Raw genomic sequence first — 17,963 nt, forward strand, 5'->3', positions numbered from 1 at the left:
GTATGTACTAGGTAAAATGTCAAAGACTAAGTGAGAAGAGCCTGCAGCCAAAGCTGCTTGTGAATTTTAGCCATCAGTTTTGAACTGTCTCTGACATGCAGAAGCAGGTATTATATTTCTGGAAGATTCAAAGACCTTCAATAAAATCTTTCATCCAGCTCTAGGAAAATTGGCAACAAGTGGATTCAAGAAAAAAAAATACTGATAAAATGATGGGTTTTAAATTGACTCTTAGAGTACAAGAAAGATCTGTCTGTATTTCTAAATAACCACCTGAAAACCTAAGTTTAATAGTAAGAAGGAGTCAGAAAAATCAACCATAATATAAAGGAAACATTAAGAGCAGAACAGCAAAAAAAACACCTGATGCCATGGTATGAAGCAGGAGGGCTCTGCAGAGGGATGTGGACAGGCTGGATCAATGGACTGAGGCCAATTGTGTGAGGTTCCACAAAGCAAAGTGCCAGGTCCTGCCCTTGGGTCACAACTGCTCCATGCTGTGCTCCAGGCTGGGGGCAGAAGGGCTGGAAAACTGCCTGGAAAACTTGCAGAAAAGGACCTGGAGTTGTGGGTCAACAGTGGCTGAACATGAGCTAGAATGTGCCCAGGTGGGCAAGAAGGCAAACGGCATCTTGGCTTGTATTAAAATTAATGTGGCCAGCAGGACCATGGCAGAGACTGTCCCCCTGTACTCAGTACTGGTGAGGTCACACCTCAAATCCTGTGCTCAGTTTTGGGCCTTTCACTACCAGAAGGACATTGAAGGGCTGGAGTGGGTCCAGAGAAGGGCACTGGAGCTGGGGAAGGGTCTGGAGCACGAGTCTGCTGAGGAGCAGCTGAGGGAGCTGGGGGTGCTCAGCCTGGAGCAGAGGATCCGGGGGGCCCTTATCACTCTCTACAACTGCCTGACAGGAGGCTGCAGCCAGGTGGGGGTTGGCTTCTTCTCCCAGGTAACAAGAGACAGGATGACAGGAAATGGCTTCAAGTTGTGCCAGAGGAGGTTTAGATTGTATATTAGGAAAATTTCTTCATTGAAAAGGTGATCAACCATCAGAAGAGGTTGTGCAAAGAAGCAGTGGACTCAGCATTCTGGGAAGTGTTTGCAAGATCTGTGGATGTGACACTTGGGGACATGGTTTAGTGGTGAACGTGGTCATGCTGAGTTAACAGTTAACTCCATAACCTTGGATGTCTTTTCCAAACTTAGTGATTCTGGGATTATGCAAAGGTTATGAGCAATATTACAGAGATTATTCTAGAGACCCTTAGGCAGAGAACACACTGTTCTTGCCCATTCCGCAGTGTTTTGAGCTACTGACTGTATTCACACACTTTCTTAGAGGAAAATAATAATGCACACGCTTCTTTCATCTACACATTCAGAAACTGAAAAGTTGTCTCAACCAGTTCATCTAGTAAAGCCAGAAGTGAAAAGCTTTCCTGTGATGGGACAGTAATCAGTAGACAGCTGAGGACTGAATTTCACACACAGATGTATTCCAAGGAAGAATTACGTTTTCAGGATAAAACCAGCCCCCAATACCTTCACAGTTTGCAGTCAGGATAGAAAGCTTCAAAAATTGGAACCCCTTCTTTTGATGACCCCAAGTGATTTGCTGCTTGACTGTTTGACTTTGCTTGACTGTTTTGCTTTTACCAGGGACTAAACAAAAAACATTTCATCTGCCCAAACTGAGGCTATTTTCTTTATGAAGAAGGAAAAGGATGAGCAATTTCGTTTGGAAAATTTGCAGTGTATTTTGTAGAGAAACCAATGAAGATAAGATTTAGGAGCTCTAATGAGCTAAGAGGTCAAGAACAGGTAATTTGAGTTTATACTTTGACCCGAGAGTTTATTTCAAAAGGACATTAGAAAAGGTGACATTTCTAAAATAATGCAAATATTAACACTGGAACTAACACATACAAATAGCAGAGGGCTTGGACACTTAGGCTGTGAGAGGTGAGACAGCAGGAGTAACTGACATTTTGTGTAGTTGAAAACATGTGCCAGTGATGACAGTAAAATAGAACCAGGTACTTTATCAAAGCAAGAGCTTCTCTGCTCTATCAACATATTTTAAGCTTATTTTAATTAAGCTTTGCCACAGAAGTTAAACTCCACATACATATGAAAGCAAAATAGTCATACTAGTTGAGTATAATCACAACAGACTGCAAAGAGTAACAGAAAACTGGAAAAAAAATCAGCGGCAAATTTTGTCCACAAACAGAACCCACTATATCATACTGAGCAACTGTAACAAAAGCAAAACCTGAATTTTACCATTAACACAAAACTCACAAAAAGTTAAGGTAATTTGGACTAAGTCATTGCTTTGTATGTGTGTGACATTGACCTCGGGGAAAAGTCAAATAGGCAGGTAGAGGAGATGATTACTGTACATCCCTTCAACTACTCTATTCTGTACGAATATTCACTGTTGTCTTTTTAAACAGATTGGGGTTCAACGCCTCAGGCCAATGAGTGTTTAAGAAACCATTTGGACAATGCCTTCAGCAGCAGCTTTAACTGCTGGTCAGCCCTGAACTGGTCAGGCCGTTGGACAAGATGGTCATTTGTAGGTTCCTCATAACTGAAAATAACTTTATTCTGCTCTGTTCTATACTGAAATTTGAGAGGTTGAATATATGCAAATGAATCTTAAAGCTACATTTAAACACTGGACTCTCCTATGCCAAAGACAATCATTTGCATAAAGCTTTGAGTTTGACATTATTTTTTATACAGTGAAAGAAGCCATCCAGAAAAGCAAACTCCTTCAAAAGAAGAGAACAGAACTTAGGACAGAAACCCCTGTACAGGCTCATCCTTCCTCACCTATGTGTGATACTCACCTGCATGGCCTATACCACTTCTCACTGAAAAACTACACTCCACTCTGTGAGAAACAGAACAGTTGCTATGAAAAACAAGCATTTCAGGGAGCTGTAAGACAATCACTAGTGTAATAAACATTTCGACCACTTTGAAAGAAGTTTAAATATCTCAACTAAGTTCAGTTCTGCTTTTTTGTGTTACAAGGAACAGACAACTCCACTCCATTTAAACCCAGCACTGGGGATTCCAAGCCAGGTGTCATGGTGGAAACACACTGTCCCACAACCTTCTTCAGATATTTTTGCTGGATGTTTTCTTACCTCCATCTCCTTCTTCTTCTCCTTCATTCAGAACAATAATGCAGATGTGTTTAGTCAGCTGGCGTGTGTTGGAGAATTTGCGATTGCATTTCCTGCACTCCAGGCTGCCTGGTGAGACTTCAGATGGTTCTGGGCCTTCGTCTGTCCCAGCTGGAGTCTCTTTGCTTGGAACAGGGTTATTTTCTGACACATCTTCATCCACACAAAACTTCTTAGTGGACCCTTTTGGTCTGCCCCTTTTCCTCTTTGCTACGAGAAACTCTAGAAAAGAAAATCAAAGTTTAAAGGAAACTATAATTAAATTCCACGGCTAATTAGCTAACACCCATCTGATCTTAGAAAAATAGGTGTCTTGAATGAAATTTGAGGGGACTTATCCCAAAAGCTTAAAAAAAGGTTAGCATCACAAACTTATTTCAAGCAGTGGTATTTGCTGGCATTTCTGGTAGCTGCAAAGCAATAACACATGTGTTATTGAGATCAGCAGATGTCAAAGTGCCACAGTTTTACTTAATTACACTGCAAGCACTGTATCAGCACATGTATTCTACAACATTGCCCTATTGTGTTTCAACACTACAAAAGCCTTTTAATTTAAATCATTTTCAAACAAATTATCCAGGTATTGAGGTGTAATCAGAGAAAAACAATGTATGTTTAAGAACCAAAATCTCATTGTCCTTTCAATATAGTGAACAATTGTTCCCTAATATTTTTTGTGGTTCTTGGTTGTCAGCACTTTCTAGCCAAAAGCTGGCATAAAAAAAAATTGTTGGTAACAAATTAATTCCAGAAGTCATGCAAAAAAATGTTTCAGCTCCTAATAAATACAATATAATTTTACATTTCCATATTTCTGTAGAGGAAATATTGGTGAAATCTATGACATGCAGTGCACAAAAATGTATGACAACTGTATTTCCTGCTTAAGATTTCTCTCATCACTGCTGTACTGATAAATTGAGATTGACAATGTAGAAGTCTGAAAAACCACTAAAAGAGAATATTAAAAAAAAAAGCCAAACCACAAATTTTTACAAGCACAGGTGCTGAAAGATCCTATTGAATTGGTTGATTTAGGGGATATTGAAAAATAAATGACTTAAGTAATCTTAAAGGAAGATGATGCAGGAGAATGGAAGAAGGTAGCATCATGTTATTTATAACCTAGTCAGCATTTCCCTGAAACATACCAGGCAAACAAAACCCTTACTCAGAGACCACAGCTTAGAGTTAACCATGTAATTACTATCAGATGAAAAAGAAAGCATTCTGTCTTCTTACAGGAGTGACTGAATACCTGTCTGCTTAAATAAACATAATAAAACTGCCAAAAAACCTTACTATGAATAGAAAAAAAAAGCAACTGTTTCCCATAACTTTTGCAACCCTCCACCAGTGTCCTGAACTTTCATGCTACTCTAGGAAAAGTAGTTTTGTCAATTTCAGCCAAAAAGAAGGGGGTGATTTCAGTTCTCTCACAACTTCTCTCTGTTACCATTAATGTTATTTTGATATCCACCCATCACAGCAATCAGTATTTAAACTGAAGAGATTAACAAACAATTAAACCAAACAACAGCGATCTTTACATCAACCCATCAAAAGGCCACAGTTTGCTAACTGTCCAAAATGAGGAATACACATGTGGATGCTGGTCAGACTACTACAAAATAGTTAAATCCAAGGCTTGGAAGAATGAATGCAACCACCATATTCTCCGTGTATATTCTTTTCATTCCTTTACAATGCAATCATCAGATTACCCAACAAAAAGGAATTAAGAAAAATCAGGTCAAAGATGCTTCTTCCTGACTGTTTTAGTGAAAAATTAATGAAAATCAGAACAGCACTTTCACATTAAGACAGAAATTGAAACAAAATCTTGCATGCAAGTAGAAACATGAGAACTGCTCCTTTAGATGGCTGGTGAGAGAACCTCTGCTATGGCTTAGAAAATTACAGTTCTTATCACTGTGACTACTAATGGTGCGGCAAAGAAACAAAGAATGTGCAAATTTTAGAAATGTTTGTAAATGTGTCCAGCAGTAGGAGAAATTACAGCAGGTCTCAACCACGTAAAAGGTTTGGTGGCAAGAGGCAGGCAGCAACAAACACAGGACCAGGAGGGCTCATGTGAGCAACTGAAACACCACCAGAACTTCTGAGGTTTATCACAGTCATTTCTTTTCCTTGCTCCTTTGTTTCCTTTTTCCACGACAGAATTTATTTCAAGCTACTTTGAGTTAACAATGCCAGAATTAAATTTTTAATGCGGCACATAACCACAAATTCCAGCTGCCTCTATACCCAGTTTGCCCCCAGTGAGCTCTTCACACTGCAATATACAAATTCCAGCTCAAACCATCTAAGATCAACAGCACACAGTAATTTAATAGCGGAACATTGTCATTCATCTGCCAGCACATAACCAAGTTAATCAAATATTGCTTGTTAGAAAAAAGAATCTATTTAACTGCTAAAAATAAAGTAGTATATTCAATAAATAATAAAACCCCCCTAACACTTATTTCAAGGATGCTTAGTCATAAATAGAAGTTTTAAATTGGCCATTAAAACGATTTTGAATTAAGACCCTGTTCCCTCAAGAACAACTTAGTTGTTTCTGGGGATTTTGCACTCATTATAGGCTGACTGAAACCAATCTTTATGCTGACTGCTATTGGATGAGCAATGGCAATATCCAGGGAAGACATTCTGTGCCATGCTGTATAATTATGTACTCAAAGGCATAAAAAGACACTTCAAAAAGAGAGTAATGAAATAAATTGTGTGTCTATTTTTACACTGTTCCATCACAGGAATTGTTCACATAAGCTTGTCCAAATCAATCTATTTAATACAAAACGTTTGTCAGAAGTCACAAAATGCTTGGGCAAACAGCATTTAAACCTTCTGACCGTATTTTAACAGGCTGATGCATTATGCAATATGAATCCTTCCTCAAATGTCAGTATAAAAAACTTACATTTCATCAGTTACAACAGCACAAGATACTCAGACTCTTCTGCACACAGTGTCACACAAATGCACCATATAAATCTCACCCCCAGCCTTATTTCATTGTGCCAAAATATTTAGAACAAATCAACTCTAAACAGATCACGGCTTAACGATGGGAAAGTGGTGTGACTAAACAAAATTCAGCAAAGAGCACTGTAAATAAAATAATACTAGAGTAATAAATGCATATGACATGCCTAGCACTTTGCTTGTCCCCAGTACTTATAAAATCATTAATTCATTACTCAGGCAGAACAAATAGCTCCATTAGCAACTCAGCATTCACTTTTCTATACCATCTGTGGGGTAGCTACAGTATTTACCAATAACTGGAAGAGAAATTACACTTTCAAAGGACAAAAAGATGTTCATCTATTAGTCACCAAATACTAAAAGTTGTAATTTCTAAGACTGTCATTCACCAATTACTTCTCCTTTCAGTGACAATACTGAATTGCTACAAAGACTAGTTCACTGACAAATAATTGTATACTACAAACTTTTTAAGTTTTATTTGCTGCAGATTCTATAGCAGGAGGGAATAATTGATGCTTTGAAAGAAGAACTCTTTCCAAATCCTACATTCAACTGTAGAATACAGTATTTTTTTTTAAACAGAAGACAGAAAATAAATCAATGGGACTTCAGAACCATCTTCTCTAATCAATGTGTCTGATGAGAAAGGAAAAATTCTAAGGAAAGCCTAGAATGTGACTTGGAAACTGTGGAAAAGTAATTTACCTTAACAGTCTTACTGACAGCAGATGTCAGAGTTGGGCCACATAACCTGAAAAAGGTGGCTTCATATAAGCCCATCAGATGATTAAACCTATTCACCAAGAATAATGAGAAAGGTAAATTATGAATATATAACTCAAGAATGTTGTATTTTACACAAGATTTGCAGAGTTGTTTTCTTAAAAGCTAATTATGTCTAATTTCTGTTGCTGCAGATCATAATGTTAGTTACAAACTATCCTCAAAGACGTACAATGCATGCTGAACACATACAATACAGAAAGTGCAGATACTCCTGGCAAAAATGCAAAGAGAAGTTTACAAAAGAGTCATTTTACTAAAATTAATAAAAATATGTTACAAGGTACCAGTCTCACTGTGCTCAGAAACATATGTAGTGGAGGGATAACAGGAAACAAAGATTTGAGAAAGGAAAATGAATTTTGCATGCCCGAGGAATTAATTCTGTGCTATGAAAATAAAATTAGAATGACATTTTGAAAACTGATTTGAATTTTTTTCATCATTTTCTGACACACTGGTAATTTTGGGCATTATGTGAAATAATACCTTGGTGAGATTTTTCTTCACCAGCCACCTGAGGAGACAGCAGCTCTAGTGAAATACTAAATGACCATTATTAGAAATATCTTCTTACATTGATGAAGTTAATACAACTACTGAATTACTGCTGGTGATTAAGCAAAGAAACATCACATACATATGTTAACAACAAAAAAAAAGCTTGAATGTATGATATTACAGAGCGGTTGATTCATAAGCGCATAGATTTTAAAATTCAGAAATTATAATGATTGAAAAATCCTAGTAATTGTGTTAAATAAGAGGTTTGCCAGCAATATAAATCCATTACTCAGTAAGGGCATAAAAGAAGATAAAAATTCTGAATTATTTTGAACCCATCACTAATATTCCAAAGGATGGAAATTAGGATCAGTTAAAAATGGAATGGAAGGAATGTAACTTCTTCCATTGCACAATAAATTTTTATGTGTAACTAATTTAACCTCTGACTGCTTTATTTACCAGCATCACTATCAAAACACAGTTATAAATTATTAATTGTGCCACTTCTTTTTTGGAATAGAACTATTAACATTACCTGAATGACAACAAACAAGTTAGACAACTCAGAAAGGACACCTAAGCCTCAAGACACGCCCTCACCCATGGCGTCCTGATTGCTTCCAAGTGCTGCTAGACCATCTTCCCACTGCTACTACAGAGCTCAAATTAAAGCTGTAGGAAGCAAACTTTGCTATAGGTGACATTGAAAATTAATGAACCAATGTCACCATTCCCTAAGACACACTGAGTTTATTCATATCTGTCACATTTCCTATTCTGTGCTAAACGAAATTTGGGGTGACAGTTGCACAGTGCTTATCATAAAGACCAACTATGGAAACCACTCTATACACAATGCAGAGTCATCACACCACAGGTTTTATTAAAAAAATATGTAACGCTGAAAATTACATTTCTCTCAATTTCTGAATGTACCTTCTCCATCTTTGCTTGTGTTTGTGGGCGCTGTTAGAGGCTGGAGAGGAATAATGATGTCATCCACACCGGTCCCTTCTTCTGTGTGTTTCTCAGAGACATGAGACAACAGCTCAGACTTACTTGGTGAAAATAAGTTACAAAGCTTACACATGAAGATGGAATTGATCCCTGAAAAAACAAGTTTAAAAATAAGGAATTAGTGTTTTTAAATGCAAGTTATATATGTTACCATGAGTTACTGGGATTTTGGTTCAGTCAACATATCATTTACTTAAGACACAAAACAGGCAGCAGAAGAAGAACAAATTAAGACCTTTTTCCCCTTCCAGCCTCAAACATCATTATAATTTTATACTTTTCAAACACATGGTAAAATTATATGTAAGACATGATGTCCTCATTGAGTTCCATGAAAAGTTCCTGTTGATTTAAGAAAAACAAACAAACCAAACTAAAAACCAAACTAAAAACCTTCAAAGCAGCAGGAGCAAATGAAGAATGTCATTAAAACGCCCTCTGGTCAATACTTTAAACAGAAATTTGACACAACTTTTTAGGCAAATCTTTATGGTTTTTTTTTTTTAATTCATAGGTACTTGAAGTGTGATGTGAAAGCAAAGCATCAAGAAAGTAAATAACAATAAAGAAGGATTAATATAATCCCAGATTTTAAAAAGCCAGAGATTTTAGCCAGAAAAATTCAGAGGACTTCTGTTTTCTAACACTGCAGTCTTTTGGTTTAATGGTTGATTTTTGAAGAGACCCTACTCCCTTCAGGTTCCAATATAACAAAAAAAACCAACCAGGAACCAATTTTAACACCACACTTGTTCTCCAGCTACATGTGTGAAGCTCTGGTCCAGAGACTGGTTTCAATTGCTACTCTCCCTGCACCTCCTTATGGAAAATTAGGGACATAAACCCACTGAAACCAAACTGGAACAAGCAGCACTTTTGAGGTACAAGTCAAACCAGAGATCACTGGGTAAGTACAGAAATAAAGTCATAATTGGTGAATTTTGGGGTAAGAGAACGGGCAATCTGTGTTTTGGCACCTATTTTTAAAACAAACCTAAGCACTTCCCTATTGAACCTTATTCTACCTCTTTCATGACACCCCACTCAAAAAAAATCTGTACTTAAGGTGTCCTGAAAGTTAAGAGCAGCAGAGGTGTCTCTTTTACAGGTATTTGCCCTTGAAACACAACAAAAGCACAGCTCAAAAGTAACAGGCAGGCTGTGCCTTCATCTCTTCCACAACATCTCTGAAATAACAACTCCAATACTGCTCCCGTTGCTCAAAATATCCTCTTATTACACACAAGCAGCTATGTAAGCGTACGGCACAATCAATGCGTTCTTAGGAGCTCAGCTGGGCTCCTTCTCAGGCATTCTGCTGTCTTGAGCACACAGATATTTCTGTTTTGATTGCAGTATGTTGAAATGTTCGTTTGAACTAGTTCTGCCCTAGTTAGCATTATTATTTTTTGTTTTTGTTTTTTTTTTAAGGGCACAAAGCCTATTATTGACCCAGCAGATAACAACTCTTCTCTTTAAATGTAAATGCAAAATAAAACCTATGAATAGTTACCTAAACATTTTACCAGTTCAAATTCCAAGATTTAGCAGACATTTCTGGTTTGAGGTTTTATTTGTCATTGTTTCTGCTTCCTGACCTGCTGGCTGTTTCCCCTAGAAGTTCAGACCCAGGGTTATGTCTCTTGTCTCCTCCTTCAACAGCTGCAATCAGTATTCACACACCACTTTATCTCTCACTCCTCCCAGTGAGGACTTGGGGAGGGGCAGAAATGCAAGGAGAGTGCCCAGAAGCCTCTGTGCGTGTTTAAAGTGTTTGATTAGCAAGGCCACCCAAAGCCACGAGTGAAGAGCCCAGGTGGCAGAGCACACTGAGTGACACTGAAGGTGCAGGAAGCACCAGGAGAACACAAAGAAGATGTATGAGCTTTACTCAGAGGTGAGATGGAAACCAGAGTAAAGAAATTATTTTAGGAAGAACGACTGGAAAAGAAGGTCAGAGAGCAGAGGATAAGCTCTGCTGATCACCAGACTAAGCAAGTATGGAATAAGCAAACAATAATTGATTATGCAGTTGCTAATTAGGCAGTGTAGCGATAAAGCAATGAATTATAGTCAATTAAGTGTAAAAATCAAATAAGGAGTAAGTTAATTAACTATGCATGGAATCAATGACTAATTAGTGAATAATTAATTATGTAGGAAATCAACTGAGCAATTAATTAGGCAGCAATTAAATATGCAGAGAAAGAAAAGAACAGTAATCAAGTATGCAGGTACACAAACATCAGGAAATTCAGCCAAAACCAATCTGGGACATTCTGTTCACTAAACATGTTTGTGGTAATTCATTATCTCCAGTTTGCCCCTATAAACTGTGCTAAATATACACTGAAATAAATAATACCAATAATTTTCTCCTTAATTGACTATGTGGAAAATTGAGCTATAACGTAAGCAAAGCCTTTTTTTTCTAATTCTTCCAAAACCCTCAGCATATTGCTTAATTAGTAGTTTTTTCTTCACACTAAGCATATCTACAGCAAAGGGAGTTTAACAAATGGATTACTAAAAACAAAGAGCAAGCTGCAGACTAGGAAGCAGATTCCCTGATTCCCAATCCCCTTCACAAAGCATAAACCAGTAACTGCCCAGTTATGCTTTAAAGTTGGAGTGGGAAGGGGAAAGAGACAAGAAAGAAGCACTTATTTTGGAAAGATCACTGAAATTAACAGTACTTAAGGGAATCAAGAAATATATTATTGTCATATATACTTTTAACCATTGTATGACAAAACCTAGTGCAAAATCAATTTTACCTAACCGAAAAAATTAATTTTGCATAAAAGGGAGTCTCAGCATTGGGTACTGTTTTATTTTTAATAACTACTTTTACAAGACACACAGGGAAAGGACACAAATCTGTATTTAAGTACCCTAAATCATTCTAATGGATCCAAAACTTTTCACCTTTCCTTTCAAGGTGAAAAACTCAGAGCAGGCAAGAGTTAACAACTTCTGTGAGTGCCTTTTAAAGTTCTGGAGCTCTTAAAAGGAATTAGAACTCCACAATTAAAAAAAAAATAAAGTCACTGGGTATTTGTTGGCCTGTGTAAAAAGTTGATAGGATCAATAATTACGCATCTGGTCAACCTTCCTAAAATATGCAGCAATTAAGTTCAGAATATGAATAGTAATTTATTTCTTTCTAAACTTACTGCAGAGCTAAAACAAACTTTGTTGCCTCATCACCATCAAATTCTTAACAGGAACTTTCTGCAATTAAAAATCTTATTCATCAGGCTAGGACTTGGTCTTGTTGGGCTTTTTGTTTTGTTTTTTTTTCCTCTTTCTGTTGTTTCTGTACAGATATCAAGTACAATAAAAAGTGGAAAAGGTGGGCACAGCTATTCCAATCTAATTATTTATTTTGTAAAAGAACTTTTCACACACAAAGGTTGAACATGTAAGATATGGAAATGTCTAAGAACAATAAACAAGACTTGTTCTGTTTAGGTAGAAGCAATGAAATGTGAGGTAGCAGTAAATATAAAGCAGCATGTAAAAAGCCAATAACTTTTGTTTAAGACAAGCAACACTATTTCTTAGTAAAACAAACATTTCAACTGAATATAAAAGAATGGGCAAATACAGGAGAAGAAATTATGACATCCTGTACTACTGTCAAATACTTTAAAAATATTTTACTTATCAGATCTTACTCCTCTGAGCATGTTGGAGGCTTTTCATTTTCAAAGCCATTTCAAACATCCAAAATTTTCACAAACATGTTACAGTGTATCTCTGATATTTATTGCTTCACCTCCAGGACACTTGTTTGTTGGTTTTGTGATTTTTTTTGTAGAGTTTCTTTTCCTGATACTGTTGTTGTTTTACTTAAAATATACTTTCTATAGACCACATGATATTTTAATCATTATTTTCATAAAGATACTTGTAAACTGATTTTATTTCTTAAAGAAGAAAATTAGATAAATCAATGCTGGTTTCTGGATATTTTCTGTATTTTGATTCATCAAGAAATTAATATCCAGTATTATAGCACGTGTCTGAATCAAAAACATTATCCTTGGTAAATGTTAAAGAAAAAAGTATATAAAGGCTACAAAACAAACTATTTGCTACCATTAGAACAGCAGCACCACACAAACCCTGTGCTCAAAACTAACAAATCAACCATACTAGAAGTGGCAGCTGGAGAATCAAAAGCTATTTTAGGGCTTCCCTAATCTGAATTTGGGCAATTCTAAACAGAAAGAAACAGTTTCTTAATTCACCAGCACAAAATGACTGGTGAGACAAAACAAGCATTCAATCAAAGAAGAGGAGCCCCTGACCATGACTGTTCTCAGCCCCTAACCATGACTCTCAGCTGCTAACTAAAATCAGGGCCATTTAATTATCATTAGTTAAGTGCCACAAACTTTATTTTAACTTTAAGGAGGACTGCTACAGCAATTTTGGTACAGGACGCATTACTGCAAAAACTAAATGATGATGCTAAAATCAACCCCATTTAATATGGTTTTAGGAAAACCCAGTCATTTACATTCATCATTTTCCCGAGCCAGGCTGTGAATGAAGTTTACTCAATAACCTGCAAGTGTAGAGGCTGGCAAACTCTGCAAACAAGACAATGTAATTTATACATTGAAGTTTGTGAATGTTTATGATTAAGAAACAATATATTTTAAAATTTCTACCTTTCCTGTGAGGGTGGTGAGGCACTGGCACGGGTTGCCCAGAGAAGCTGTGGATGCCCCAGCCCTGGCAGTGTTCCAGGCCAGGCTGGATGGAGCCCTGAGCAATGTGGTCTAGTGGAAGGTGTCCCTGGCCATGGCAGGGCAGTGGACTTGATGTTTAAGGTCCCCTCCAACCCAAACCATTCTTTAATTCTATGATCTATATAATACAAATATAATAGGACTGAAAAACAAAAGCACACTAGTTAAGGTGCCTGGGGTATGAATTCAACACAGTGCCATTGTGAGCAGAACTAAGCAGGCAGCTCTGTACTAAGAGAAAATTATAAGTTGAGAAATAAAAATGGAGAAGCATCAGGTATACCCAAACAAAAATTTAAGGAAGTATGAAAATGGTTTTAAATTAAGACAGAAGGGTAGATAACAAGTGCAAAATTTTGACTACAAAGATGAAGGTGACTCACTTTGCAGCAGTAAAATTCAGAGACTACTTACAAATGAAGGACAACATAGAAATTAGTACTTTTTTACATGAAAGAACAGAACAATGCCTTAGGTTTGTTTTTGTAGTTGCTTTTTTAAAAAATAAACCTGTTTTTGTAGTTGCTTTTTAAAAAATAAACCTACCTATTGCTACAGTAAAGCAAGAAGCACAATAAAATGGCAGAGTTGGCATGCCTGGCTGTAAACAAGGATTACTGACATTCATGCACTCAAACAAGTTTCTGATACCCATTGTTGTAGTGCCAGTGGGTTACTACCACTACCAAAATATTGAGCACAAAGTGGGATGCATTATTTTTAAAAATAAGGCCTTTTAGAAGCAGCTTAGAGTCAAATCTGATTAACAGGCTATTTTAACAAGTAACAAAACTCCTGAGGAATTCAAATACAGTGCCCAGAAAAGCACAGTGTAAGGACTACACACGAGCAACAACCTTGACCACAGGGGTACCAATGACTGTGGCACACTGGAGGGGATAAAAGAGGTTACAAAGCCAGAAACAATACACTGTAGGCTTTAATTAGCCTTATGCAGAGTGGTTAAATGTCAGGTGAGGACAGGATGCCAAGATTAAATGTTTAGACACCATTAATGACTGTTTCACCCAGCAAGCAGACAGGGAAACCCTGTGAGGAGAAACAGTTCTTGACTTTATCAGAAGTAAAACACAGGACCCTTTTCAAAGTGACATTATTTGAGAGTTACTCTATAACCATGATTAAAGTACTACTCAAAAGCCCTCTTAAAAGAGTGATAAAGAACCAAATGTTTATGCTTCACTTCAACAATGCAAACTATACAAAGATAAAAAGCATCTTTAACAAAACAAGCCACAAAAAAGGACTAAAAATTCCAAGACAAGCTAAATCCTTGAAAGCAGCATGAAGGCTATTTAAAACCATCATATTTGATACTAATTATCAAAGAAGGTTTTGGAAATGGGAAGGAAAAATCTAGCACAGCTAAATGGCAGTGAAATGAACTTTCAGTAGAAGAAAACATCTTCATAGAAATTACAAAAAATGAGGAAAGCAAAATAAGATTTAAATTATGTCAAATTTAAGGTAAAAAAAAAATCAGTGAGGCAAGTCATTAAGGGTAATTTTAGCAACTTAAAAAATAAAAAGCAGAATGCAGCAACATTTTAAAAACATCTCAACAGTAAGAGGCCTCTCCAAGAACCTGTGCAATAAAAAGCAATCTGTATAGGGAAAAGACCCTTCAAAGAAGGTGAGCACATAATAAATAATTTTTTCAATTTGCTGTCATTTTATAATGGTTTGGAGAGGTTTTCTGGGAAAGATCTCTCAATTATAGCAAACACTCTAAAGACAGCCTCAAAATAAGGCTAGGAATTGTACTTCTCAGAAACAAAACCTTAGAGCTAAAACAGACAGACCTATGAAAGAGATGGTCCTATAATACAAAGACCTATTAAAAATAGAAAAGATCCATACTGAGCTTACGTCTTTGGATATTGTTCCTCTACTGAAATAATAATAACCCTAATCATCATCCTTAAAAGGTACAGAAATAAGGAAGATCAATAACAAACACAGCATGGTTCCATGCATGAGCAGTTAAATAAATCAGATTTTTTTTTTGTGGCCTGGAAGGATGTAACTGAAGACTGGAGAACAGGCAGAGTGTAAAATGAAGAAAAAAACAGGTGTCATGAAGGACATGATCCCTCTGAAACTACTGCCTGCCTTGCAGCTGATCTCGCTCTGCTGCTGCAGCTCCAAGGTGGGCACACATCCACTTGGTGTCCAGAATTCTTAGAAGTTGACCAGGAAGCACCAAGTTGATAGAGACTGGCTGGGGCTCAGCAAAGCCTAAAAGAAGGTCTAAGTCCACATTCTGGACAAGTGTCACCGTGTGCCTGCCCTGTTCTTACTCCTCTCTATTTAAACATTCATCCTGTGCTGTTAGGCACATGAAATGTCAGGAGTGAAACAAAATTACTATCCAAATAATTCAGTACTTTCTGACATTGTGTTCTGCATATCACAGTAAGAACACTGCATAACGTACACTTTAATGTAGCTCAGTTTTGCCAGCATTCAAAGAGCATCCTTCCCCTGCCTGGGGTCCCAGAGGTGGGCACAGCACTGCAGGAGGGGTCTCACGGGGCAGAGCAGCCGGGCAGAATCCCCTCCCTCACCTGCTCTGGATGCAGCCCAGGAGATGTTTGGTTTCAGGGCTGCCAGAGCACATGGCTGGGTCTGTCCAGCCTCTCACCCACCAGCACCCCAAGTCCTCCTCAGGGCTGCTCCAGTCCCTTCCCTGCCCAGTCTGTGTTTGTGCTTGGGATTGCCCCAAGCCTGGTGCAGGACCTGGAACTTGGCCTTGCCGAGCTCCCCAGGTTTCACCCAGACCCACCTCTGGCACTGCCACCTGAACAAACACATTGTATTTAACCAGTGTGATACTGTATTTGTGAAAAGAAACTTGCATTTGAAACTCCTGGAGTTTAACTGATGATGGCAAATAAAAGAACATGTATTTTTCTGCATTACACACATCTTCAACAACGCTCCTGGAAAAAAGTTAAATAAAGTTCTTTAAAAGAAGACAACTGTCTCCACATACTTCTGTTGGCTAAAATACATAAAATTCATTACTTGGATATAACGTGGATTTAATAGGGTATTCAAATAAGGAGGAAATTATTTTCAGTTTAGAATAACTACTTTATCAAACATAGAAACAGGATAGCTTTTCCATCATTAAGGAAAAAAAAGCCATAATAGATATGTTTATAGCAAGACATTTTTATTTTCATGTTCTAAGATCTCCCTCATGTGGCTAAACACAACACTGCTTAAGGTTCCACTGAAATACACTAATGCACAATATCAAAATGTGTAAGGTGCACTACCAGACACCAAAGCCACCCAGAACTCCTCAAAGTAGAAGCACAAACTGTGTGATCAGTCATCAACTTCAGGAGGCACCATATGAAACACTCTGAACCAGATTTTTTGGAAGCAGCCATAACAGAAATGCATCTGAGGTCAGATACACCTCAGCAGCAGCAAAATCAAAAATACTGAACACTCACAACAGTTCTAGGTTCAACCACATTCAGAACACTTTTTATTAAGACAAATGTGCTTGAATAAGTATGAATTTATTAGTAGCACTGGTAGCAAGTGAATTAATTTCTTACTGAAAGTTGAAGCCCAGGATACAAAGCAGTCCTGAAATGTTTTAACAATAGTCCATAATTAACACAGCACCTGTTAGCTATTCTGCTACTCAGTTATCCTCCTGATAGTGCAATTCTCCTCGGCATAAAATCCTGTTTCACAGAATCACAGAATAGATGGGGTTGGAAGGGACCTTTGGAGATCATCTAGTCCAACCCTCCCACCAAAGCTGGATCACCTAGAGCAGGTGACACAGGAATGCATCCAGGTGGGTGTTAAATGTCTCCAGAAAAAGAGACCCCATGACCTCCCTGGGCAACCTGTTCCAGCACCATCCTCAACATAAAGAGGCTCTTCTTCATGTTGCAGTTGAACTTTCTGAGTTTTAGAGTATGGCTGTTATCCCTTAGTGGTGGTTTGAGCTGTAAACTATCCAACAATACTTTGTAGGACATGTAGAAATAACTCAGGATTACAAAAATGAAGAACTCAACTTGTGAAATGAAAACCAGAAGCCAAATTAGAGTATACAGGGTAATTAACAGGCATTAAATTATTGCGAAATCACTTCACAAACTTGTACTGCAACAGCACACAGGGATTGTGAAAGGCAGAAAGGACATACACAGCACTCCTGGGGCTGCCCCATCTGAGGAACTTTGTTCACTGCTCCAATGAAAGCCAGGCCAGTACAAGGCACACGAAGGCCTGAGATTACAGTGCAGTGGAAACATCTTTAACACATCTTGGACCTTGAGCTGTTAACTCTATCTAGAGCGGCTGCCAGAGGAGATCATGAGTGTTTCAAACCCAGGTGAGCACAGAATCATGGAATCAGAGGATGGAAAGGGGCTGGAACAGACCTTAAAGATCATCCAGTCCCAACTTCCCTGCCATGGCCAAGGCTGCACTAGGCTTTATCCAGCCTGGCTTTGAACACTGCCAGGCTTGGGGCAGCCACAGCTTTCCTTGTCACCCTGTTCCAAAGTCACAGTAAAGAATTTCTTCCTAATACCCACACTAAAGTTCCCCTCTTTCAGTTCGTACACATTACTCCCCGTCCTATCACTACAGTTCCTGAGGAAGAGTCCCTCT

General features: G+C 37.8%; 1 protein-coding gene across 3 annotated transcripts in view; it reads right to left on the reverse strand.

Annotated features, from left to right (window-relative positions):
* The window catches only part of ZFAT (zinc finger and AT-hook domain containing), an 89,314-nt gene that overhangs the window by 57,613 nt on the left and 13,738 nt on the right, over positions 1 to 17,963 (reverse strand). For all 3 annotated transcript variants that reach the window (XM_038164570.1, XM_038164562.1, XM_038164579.1), the window contains 2 exons: positions 8,449 to 8,619; positions 3,163 to 3,423 (listed from right to left, as the gene is read on the reverse strand). In XM_038164570.1, coding sequence (XP_038020498.1) covers positions 3,163 to 3,423; positions 8,449 to 8,619 — 432 coding nt within the window. The remainder of the gene's footprint in view (positions 1 to 3,162; positions 3,424 to 8,448; positions 8,620 to 17,963) is intronic.

Source organism: Motacilla alba, chromosome 2 (genome assembly GCF_015832195.1).
Source record: "Motacilla alba alba isolate MOTALB_02 chromosome 2, Motacilla_alba_V1.0_pri, whole genome shotgun sequence".
NCBI classification, from domain to species: domain Eukaryota; kingdom Metazoa; phylum Chordata; class Aves; order Passeriformes; family Motacillidae; genus Motacilla; species Motacilla alba.